Source organism: Nicotiana tabacum, chromosome 13, assembly GCF_000715075.1.
Source record: "Nicotiana tabacum cultivar K326 chromosome 13, ASM71507v2, whole genome shotgun sequence".
Classification (NCBI taxonomy): domain Eukaryota; kingdom Viridiplantae; phylum Streptophyta; class Magnoliopsida; order Solanales; family Solanaceae; genus Nicotiana; species Nicotiana tabacum.
Window position 1 is genome coordinate 131,607,533 of NC_134092.1, and position 10,379 is coordinate 131,617,911.

The following is a 10,379-nucleotide window of genomic DNA, read 5'->3' on the forward strand; positions in this document are numbered from 1 at the left end:
ACAAAATAGTAGCTATTTTTCATTGACTTCGTAAACGCTGGCTATTTTTGAATGACCGGTCCAAAAACTGGCTATACCATGCTATTTTTACTAACATTACACCATGAATATTGTTGGAAAAATACAACAAAGTACAGTAAAAAAATAAAATGAAGAAAATCAAATAAATATTCTTCAGGTTGAAGCGCGAATATCTCGCTCTCTTTAAGGAGATTCAGGGTTGTTGCGGTAGAATTTTAATTTACCGGTCCATCAACAATACTCTTAACTTGTCACGTTCATGACACAATAGCTTGACAATGTCGTATGACTCAAAGAACTCCGAACTAGTTGTTGCGTCCAAAGCTCGACCACAAAAAAATACCTTCATTCGACAAAATAATATTCTCTTTTCTAGTGAATAAGTTGGAGATATAAAAAAATAAAAAATCTCTCAAATCTCTCTTTTTTACCACACCAACTTTTTGATAATTATTAAACCTCATTACCAAAATTGAAAATGTATGTACAGATATTTTAAAAAAAACATCAGCTTTAGGACATTTTCTACAAGCATGTTGTGTAATGCATTGCAACTCATCGCCCCAATATATTGCATTCCTTCTAATTAAACTTCTGCCAAACAATCGCATATACCTCACCAGCGAAACAAAAAATATTTCACGGGTGTTCAAACTATAAAAAAAAATAATAATAAACTCCGACAAAAGGTGTAAATATATATTATATAGCAGCAAACAACGGAGAAGCTAGGCTAAAAAAAATTCTAGATGATGATGTTAACCTAAGCATGAAAACTAACCACAAAATCCACTCTACCTTCTCTCTAGGAAGACTGTGAATAGTGACGCTGTCACTATTCACCGGATCATAACTCCGTCGTCCCGCAGTGGAAAATTACAAGATTGGTGTCAAAAGAACCTCCTACTCTTTGCGCACAATCCCCAATTGGTTTCATAGTCAAAGTCATAGCCAATTGTTCTAGATCTTAATTTCTTTTTTCGCGTGCACTGTAGCATCGAGAATTTCCAGAAATTCAGTTCTTCATCAGATGTTTTGACGAGAATTGAGGCAGCCATGGATGCTGCGAGCTCTCCCCAGCCTTTGGCTGTGGGAGAGACAAATCAAAATACTAATGAAACAAATCCAAACATGATGCCAAAACAATCCTATGATGCATTGATTCAAAAAACGAAATCTGCTGCAACCTCGTCAAAACTGGAGTTAACTCCTGTCCATATGGTTCATGGAGAACCAACTGTAGAATTCACAGTCGAAGAGGTGAACACTTTCACCATCGAAGAAGGACTGCATCAGGCAGTAATTCTCAAATTTTCATATGGCAAACCAGATATTCAAGAGTTACGACAGTTAATTCTGAAACAATTCAACGTCAAAGGTTATTGCAACGTTGGACAGCTAGAATTTCGTCATATCTTGGTACGTTTTGATCTCTTTGAAGATTATGTTCAGGTTTTGTAAAGATCTACTGGGTATGTTAAGGCGAAGGGAGATGAATTTTTCGTTAGGACGTTTCCATGGATGTTAGGATTCAATCCTCGTGAAGAAACTTCAAGAGCTGTGGCATGGATTTCTTTGCCTGATTTGCCTGCAAATTTTTTCGCAAAGAAATCTTTATTGTCTATAGCTTCAGCAGTAGGGAAACCTCTTGCAATTGATAAAGCGACTCAAGATCGAACAAGACCAAGTACAGCAAGGGTTAAAGTCTTGATTAATTTATTAAACAAACATCCTAAGAGAGTTCGAATAAATAGACAAGAATTCTGGGAGAATTGTGGAACATTATCAGCAGATAGTGTTTGACAATCTACCAGAATACTGTACTTGTTGTAAGCACCATGGGCATGATGAAAACTCATGCCGTAGGAGGATCGAGGATGGTAAGGAAACTGCTGCTGGAGGAGATGTAGTGGAAGGCTTGGGCAATCTTGACAAATTAGCTGGTGATGCCAGGGATTACCTTAATGCCAAGAGAGCTGTGCAACCGAGGGATCAAGAGGCAAAGGAAAATCCTATAGAAGAGGTGTTGAAGTTGGACAAGGGACCTCCTAAACCCTCTAGAGATGTCCCTGCCTCTACTATATTTGCACGAATGTATCTAGCTACTGTTGGTGCATTGAAAGCTGCTGCAGATCGAGCTATAGGTAATGCACCTCATGTGAATAAAGCAATGGATAGAGCAGCAGGAGATCAGCATGTTGCAGAAACTGGTAATATGGATATGGGATCAATGCCTTCAGGTGTTAAAGATGGTGTTAAGGCTAATTCACAAAATAATGCTGAAGGTGAGCAACAAAAAAAATATACAGGGCAAATCTCTGACAGAGCAGTAGCTGCCCAGATTTTAGGGAATAACAAAATTGGGAAAAAGAGTTTGTTAATGGAAAATAGTACTAGGAAGGTGTTTGAGGATAGTAAGAGAGGATATATGAACAAAAAGGAGGGAGTTTGGAAGGTCGTAAAAGGTAGAAAATCCCCTTCAAAGAAGGAGGTTTCACCAAAAAATCAGACCCAAGATTTTCGACGAAATGACCTCGGCAATGGTTCCAGCTCAAATTCATTCGAAATTCTTATTGCTGCTGGAGATTCAGAAACTGTTGCAACAGGAGTAAATGAAAGTGGGACGCGCAAACAAATTGTTCCAATAGCCAACAATGAACAAGATGGCCCAGGCAGTGTTGATTTTAGAAAAAAGTTAGGTGTTCGACATAAGGATTCAAAAAACAGGTTGGGGGCTGAACTAATTGGTATTCAAGCACACATTTCCAATGCACCTACTCTATATTTCTCCAACCCTAATGTAGAACAAATAATTAAATATACACAGAATGAAATGATGTTGAAGTCTACTTTGGTTAAACAACCCTTGGTCACCTTGAATACCTCCGTATTTGATGTTCCCTCTCAATCAGTGGAATCCTTTGGGGAGTTTGAGGGTGAATCTGGACAGTTAATGCTAGCAACTGGAAACAATAATGATGTTATACAAGCCAAGGTGAGGGAAACGGCTATTAATTACAAGTTTTGGCGTGACCAACGTGAGGAGGATGATGAAGAATATTGGGGAGATGGCTTTATTGGATACTCATCGGAAGAGGCAGACAAGAAAGAAGATCATTATAGTGCAGGTGAAGAGATTGACTCAAGACCATTTTCAAAACCTGAAGGAGCAGCAACTTCCAAAAGCAAACTGAACGTTTATGCTTCAGTTTTTCTGCCCAGAAATTCTCCAGCTGGAAGCTCAAAGCAAGCTGCAGCAACACAAACAAAGCAGGTAGTTCCAGTTGCTAATGATCGAACAGCAGCAGCAGTGATAACTGGACAGCAGCAAATAGTTGAAACCAACCCAATTCTTGATGTAGAGCAGAAGCAGCTTAATCCAAACCCCTCAGCTACAATTCCTACTGATGATCGAGGAGCAACAGTAACACTAAATACTGGACATTAGCAACTTGTGACAACCTCCACAACTTTTTCAGTAGAGGAGAGACAGCTTTTGGATGCAATGCAACAAAATGATGCGAACGCTCGAAACAATGTAGCTGGAGTTGTTACTGAATCTGGGCAGCAGCAACAACTCATTGCAAACACTGCAGCTGGAGGTGTTACTGAATCTGGCCAGCAATATGTGGTGACAACCAAACCAGCTATAATACAACAGAGGCAACAGGAATATTTGGCTAGCTTTGAATCTGGACAACAACTGCAGAATGCTAACACTCCATTCCAACAGCAGCAGCAAATAGGGAACACATCAAGAGCAGCAGTCCTTTCATCAAATTCAAGAGAACAACAGGACATTACTGTAAGCAATATGACTGGACAACAACAATAACTTGAAAGCATACCAAGTACTGCAATAATGAGCTCAAATGCTGGACAGAAACAACAGGAATCCAATACTCCTATGATTTCTGAGGAAGATAGAAAACTGCTTGATGCATTGGCAGACTCTACACATCGAAACTCAGTAAGTTCAATGCAAATTGTTAGTACAGGAAATGTGAGTAAAAACAGGAATAAAATGCAAGTCATAAAGCAACATCACAACACGACAGCTTTGGCAAATACACAACAAGGAAATGTTTTGATGACACAGGACCTCGTCGACAACTATCCGCATCCTGTGAATGTGGATAGAGATATGTATGAGGAAGAAGAAGAAGATGTTGTTTTGAAAGAATGCCGTGCACATGCAGCAAAACAAGGTGATTTATCTCCTACGCATAGCGGCAAAATAATGAAAGCACATACAAGGAAAAATAGTTGGGACGAGAAGGTCAGTGATTTTTTAAATGTTAGGCGACCTCCAATGAGAGTTGCCAAACAAAAGAAGGCTTCCCCAACTACCTCAACGAGGTCAAACCGTTCAAAAAAGAAGTCATGATTTTTGAAGACATTTTGAAGAGCTGGGACAGTGATGACAAAGAATTACAAATTGAAGAATTTACAAGTTTGGGCAAGAAGGGACAACAATTTAATTCCTTCTTTATTTTATTCTACCATTATGTTAGTATACTCATTTGTAATATCATCACAGAGTATGTTATAAACTCTGTGATGATCATTGAATATTTGGTACTCTCCAGTTCTTATTTTTTACATGCATGCTAGTAGGTGAGGCTATTTTACGCCTCAATAGGATTAGTAAGATAAGGTCTAGCCCGGTTTGTGTTACCTTGGTCCTATGCCTTTGGAAATTATCCACACGGCTATAAGATTATATGCCCTCGTGAGACTTTGCAGGCAGCTGCACCATGAATCCTCTACATGAGGCTGCCATAGACTTTGTGAGGCGCAGATGAGTGATTATATAGCCAAGGCATATGGGTAACAATACCGGTGCTATTGTCCCCCTTATTTGTACTATTCCTAATTGTTGTATTTTTTTTTTCTTTTTATTAATAAAAAACTAGCCCTAGGCGCTTGCCTAGCGGATTGCGAAATATATATATATATATATTATATACCTTTAAAATCATTTGCACAATATAATTTTCCAACAAAAGATGGTCAAAATTACATGACGAAATGTGGTCAATACCCTTACCGGAGTGTAGCTTCGCACCTATACCTCACATGTGAAGAAGAGGCGGAACAGACTTTTATTTCGCTACTGATTCTTTCTCATTTATACATTATGGAACTATAATTTTACCTTAAAGTGAAAATCTTTTATAGAAATTATACCTTAAAATACTTGTTCATACCAACAACAACAACAACCCAGTATAATTTCATACGTGGGGTTTGGGGAGGGTAGTTTGTCCTCAACCTTTACCCCCACCCCGAGGGCAGAGAGGCTGTTTCCGAAAGACCCTCGGCACAAGGAGATGAAAAAAAAGCACTTGTGTTCATACCAAAAGCGTGAAAAAATTCTATGGAATTGTCTGGATCAACTTTGCATTTATAAGTAAGCTACTCATCGAAAAAGAGATGAAACCAGGGGCGCAGCTAGAGCATACAATACGGGTTCTCGGGAACCCAATAACTTTTGCGTAGACCCTGTATTTATATTAAGAAATTCACTAAATATTTGTAAATATCTAACTGTGAACCCAGTTATTATTGCATATTAATCTAAAATTACGGTAGGAACCCATAAGCCTCAAATCATGGATCCGCCTCTGTAAGTGGGGATTATTTTTATTCATTAAGACGATCATGGAATAAGTAAGACACTTATCAAAAATGCATTGTATCTCTTAAATGTTAATAGTCACGTACAACTATTTCGGCTTTAGGTGATGCTCGCTGATATTTTGTGAACTCTGCGAGTATCTTTGCCTCTGTATATGCATAATACGGACCAGGCTCAATTAGCATTCTCACCAGCATCGGAGCATTGGCCAATAGAAGCTTGACGAGCTGCATTTCAAGCATTGTGCATGTTATTCCTTCAACCTTGACAGTCCTAAGGTGATTCAACGTCACATCCGAGAAGCTTGCTGAAACTTCATCAACTTCATTATCCGATTCATCCATAGATACCTAAGAAAGATTATAAAGATTGAAGATCTAATGAGTACGAAAATAAGGAAGTCGTCATTACATATGAATAGCGCATACAAAAGAAAATGAAAACTATAAACATCACTAATAACCTTCACTTCGAGAGTTTGTAAATATGGGGCACTTCGTATCAAGCAAAGAGCACAGGAAATATCATCTAATTCATCCACAGATACATAAAGATGTTTGAGATGGTTAAGAGCAGAGGAAAGCCGTCTTGGTACATCAGCAACCAAGAACTACAAATAAAATTAAAAATCAGGATGACACAGAAGCCCGTAAGATGGTACATTTAATGAGAATACATTACAATGAAGTTTTGAAGCAACATTTACCTGGGAACTTCCATATTCCAAGTGCAGATGCTCAAGAACAGGAAATGACTGAAGAAATTTGTCAAGATCACATTTTTCTGAATCTTCATAAGATTCACCATACATAAGAGAGAGTTTAGTAAGATGAGGAACATATTTTAAGGGGGCTTTAATTTGAATGTGGCTTAAAGTATCTGAGATTTTCAACACTAAATTCTCAAGGTACGGGCTAGAAGAGATTAAACTTTCCAGTGATATGGAAGAAACTGAGACATGACACAGTTCCAGGCTAATTAACATATTGAATCCTTTGAAGGCCGGTGGAGGACATATTAGACAATTCTGGAGGGTCAAATGCCTCAATTGGGAACACGTGAAAAATGACGAAGGCAATTTGTATAGGTTCCACTCTGAAAATTGAACAACAAGATGTTCAATGCCGTTCCTAGAGAGGAAATATATCAAGCTGTCAATCTTAGGATACTTTTTCAGTTCAGACATGGAAAGGGTAAACTTAGTAATCGGTCCTGAATGAAGGGTCAAAATGTTGTACATAATGTTTGTAAACTTAATAGAAGGGGATAGCAAGTTATTTGTCGTCTTCCAAATTTTATCATCAAGTGTCAGCTGTGGAAGTCTGCACCACTTATACCTCCATTGCTTCGATAAGATGCTTGTCCTCACAGCATCACGCAAAGGCAAACGCATCAGAATGGCATTGATAACATTCTCAGGGAGATTGGTAGGTAAACTTTCACAACTATGTTTTTTGTGCTTAGGTGGCATCATACAACACCGATAGGACTGCAGAAAATAAACAAGAACACAAAGGTAAGTAATCTACAAATTATCTGCATTTAGTACATAGAGAACACTCTGATGAATGGCATTCTTTAGAGCAAGAATACCTTCCATAAATACTTCATGAATCCAAGGGAATATACAGATTTGTTATTGGAAAGAGAAAATCAAAAACATTACATACGAGAAACACATCATCTTTTGCCTCTAATAAACTTCTCAACGGACATCTATAGCTACACGGCAAGGAAAGATATATGTCCAGTATTTGCGAAGTTTCACTCTAAGTTAGTTCTTGGTTGGTAGGACATAAATTAGACACAATGTATTATTACTAGGTTCGGTGGCGATTGGTGAAAATTAAAGTAGAATTAGTTCAATTAAATTGCACACCGCGAGGAGTCCCTTGCACCATAAACGATTCGCTTCCATTTGATATAGAAAGGAAAAATACTTTAAATAATTTACACCAATACCTAACTTCAAAACAATCCAATGCTTACCAGCCTATCCCCCCCCCCACCCCCTATATCGCACCCAACTTCCAAGGGTATGGCATAGCGGCCAATGAAGTGGGATGAAAACCATGAGAGAATAAGGTTCAAATCTAGCTTTAGGTAATTTCTTTCCATTTACTAAACCATAATGGATGTAGTTACAAGTGCCTGTGGAATAGTTGAAGCCCTCAAACTCGCTAGGGCACCACTGTTTTAGTGGTGGGGGTGGGGGACTCTCTATGTCACATTTTCTAGAATAAATTCTTCTACTCCAACACTACATCAATCCTTTAGAAGATTCTGGCAAGCGCCATTTACTTCTAGAAGATTCAAGAACATGCCCCGAAACTGAGCTGTGACTTAACTGTGGATGAATAAGTGTTCTACATCTTCCTAATCTTCTTCGCACATTACATACCTGTTGCAAATTATCAATCCCCTTCATTGTAAACTGTGTTGGGTCAAGCAAGCCTCTCTAGACACTAACCAAAAGAAGCATTTAACCTTGTAAGGTGCTTTTTTTTCATATCCTTTTGCATGGCCATATTTATTGTTGTTGACTTTCCTGATATAAAAGATTTGTATGCAGACTTCACTGGAAAATACACATCTTTGTTCCTTCCATATTATCCTGTGTGATGTAAACTGCAACTCTTGAAGAAATCACTGGTACCAGGTAGCTCTACGGCTCTACCCACCAAGACTTGGGTAGATCGGAAGAAATCACCTAATGTTTTCGTCTTCGGTAGTATTGAACGTGAGACGTCATGGTTCTCCTCCTACTTCTTTCTAATTACTTTGCTTCCATAATTATCACTCATTACACACTACCGAAGACCTCATGGTTCTCCTCCTACTTCTTTCTAATTACTTTGCTTCCGTTTATCACTCATTACAGAACCTCCATAACCATTTCATTGGGACAGATATTTTGAAACCTTACATTTCTAACTCTGGTACCTCTATCCTTCTTATCTATTAGAGGTCGTTTGGTCTGAGGGATAACGGATTATAATCTGTTATGATTTCAAGATTAATTTATCCCACGTTCGGTAGGATTTTTGATATAGGGATTAGCAATCCCTGAATTGTTTATATACCATTGGGGTATTATTTTTATCTCCACTCCAAGTGGGAGAAAAATGCCACGATTAATAATGCAGGAATTAAACACCAAAATGACACGTCTGTCATTCTTCAAAACTCTTCTCCTAAAGTCCTTAAAGAAAGCCAAAGCTAAAATTGAAAATAAAAGTTTATTCCACTTTTTCTAGTTTAAAGCAAACACATGTTTTATATTATACTTTTTATATCCCATTTTCAGTCAAATGAACCAAACATCTAACAATAAAAGTATATCCACTAAATAATCACGCCATTCTTAATCCAATATTATAATCCCATCATTATAATCCAGTATTACTTGTTATCAGTGCTTCTTTCATCTTTTATTTTGGTATCGTAGTCTTAGTTTTCTAAATATCTTGTACTGTTATTACTTACTATCAGTGCTTCTTTCATCTTTTTCTTAGTTGTGGGCCTATCGGAAACAACCTCTCTACCCGTTCAGGGCAGGAATAGGATAGGAATAAGGCTGTATAAATTTTAGTCTCCCAGACCCCAATTGTGGGAATACACTAGGTCGTTGTTGTTGTTATATTATTAATCCCAAAATAACTTGTTCACCAACCAAACAACCCCTTACAGTTTTATTTTCCAATTAACCAGATTGAAGGATCTTTTTCCCCAGTTTCCTTTTTTGTGAGAGAAACGTCAATGGATTCTTATGCTTTTAAATAAAACTACATTAAGAAGTCACTATTAAAGAACACATACACAAACGCCCAAAACGAAACTAAAAATTAAAACATAGTATTGAAACAGAACATAACAGACTTATTATTGAAGTTCATTCAAAAGGGAATAAATGATAAAACACAAAAATAAATAAATGATGGAAGCACAATTTAAACTTACAAGAAGATTGCTGATAATGGAAATTCCAAAAGGATGGAATGTGCCTTTACTCTTTGGGTTGTTGTCAGAAACCCTTATGCACCTACTTGTGTGCTGCTTGAGCTGTTAACGGCTTGTTTCGATGGTTGTTAGCATTTGTACTGTATTTTATGTTATTTAAGGGGTGGTTTGGTAGAATAGCATTAGATAAAATAATGCATGTGCAGACAATAAATTAGTGTCGAGAAAATAAAATCAAGACCGAAAAATATCGCAACAATCGTAGTATTTTATTTAGAATATTTGAGTGTTACAATCTCTATGAATGCTCTGATTCTTCCTTCCAATAGTAGATAAATTCAAGGGCCTTTGAGCTTCATCTTGAATTTGACCTTGATCTGTTCTTCGTTCTTGAACTTGCACTTGATTTCTTGAACTTGAAGCTTGAAGCTTGAAACTTGTGGAGGAATTTGCAGCGTTTGATCCACGAGCTCTTTCTTGCTTCTTGTTATAACTGTCACACCTCCTTTTTCACCTACACCCCGGAAAAAGGGTATATGTAAAGGAAGTTTTTCTAATTAAAGGACAATCGAAACGGGATTTATTTTAAGAAATTCAGAGTCGCCACTTGGGAGATTTATGGTGTCCCAAGTCACCGATTGAATCCCGAATCGAGGAAAATATGACTCTGTTTAACAGTCCGCGAACCAGAAATCCGAGTAAGGAATTCTGTTAACCCGGGAGAAGGTGTTAGGCATTCCCGAATTCTGTGGTTCTA

General features: G+C 37.7%; 1 protein-coding gene across 2 annotated transcripts; it reads right to left on the minus strand.

The window, feature by feature from the left end:
* Nucleotides 1–5,686: 5,686 nt before the first annotated feature.
* LOC107776621 (F-box/FBD/LRR-repeat protein At1g13570-like) lies at nt 5,687–9,773 on the minus strand. Of its 2 annotated transcripts, XM_016596534.2 has the most exons (4): nt 9,623–9,773; nt 6,369–7,151; nt 6,126–6,272; nt 5,687–6,012 (listed from the first exon to the last, which is right to left on the minus strand). In XM_016596534.2, the coding sequence occupies exons 2-4, from the start codon at nt 7,134–7,136 to the stop codon at nt 5,734–5,736; spliced, it is 1,194 nt and encodes a 397-aa protein (XP_016452020.1). In that variant the 5' UTR covers nt 7,137–7,151; nt 9,623–9,773; the 3' UTR covers nt 5,687–5,733. The 2 variants fall into 2 exon arrangements, with proteins under 2 accessions (XP_016452020.1, XP_016452021.1); XM_016596535.2 differs by lacking the exon at nt 6,126–6,272.
* Nucleotides 9,774–10,379: the final 606 nt, after the last annotated feature.

Excerpts from the sequence above, each read along its gene's own strand:
- LOC107776621 (XM_016596534.2), bottom strand. The coding sequence starts at position 7,136 with ATGATGCCACCTAAGCACAAAAAACATAGTTGTGAAAGTTTACCTACC. Across the intron at positions 6,273-6,368 it reads TGGAATATGGAAGTTCCCAG|TTCTTGGTTGCTGATGTACC; the intron begins GTAAATGTTGCT and ends TTTTATTTGTAG. Across the intron at positions 6,013-6,125 it reads TACAAACTCTCGAAGTGAAG|GTATCTATGGATGAATCGGA; the intron begins GTTATTAGTGAT and ends AATCTTTCTTAG.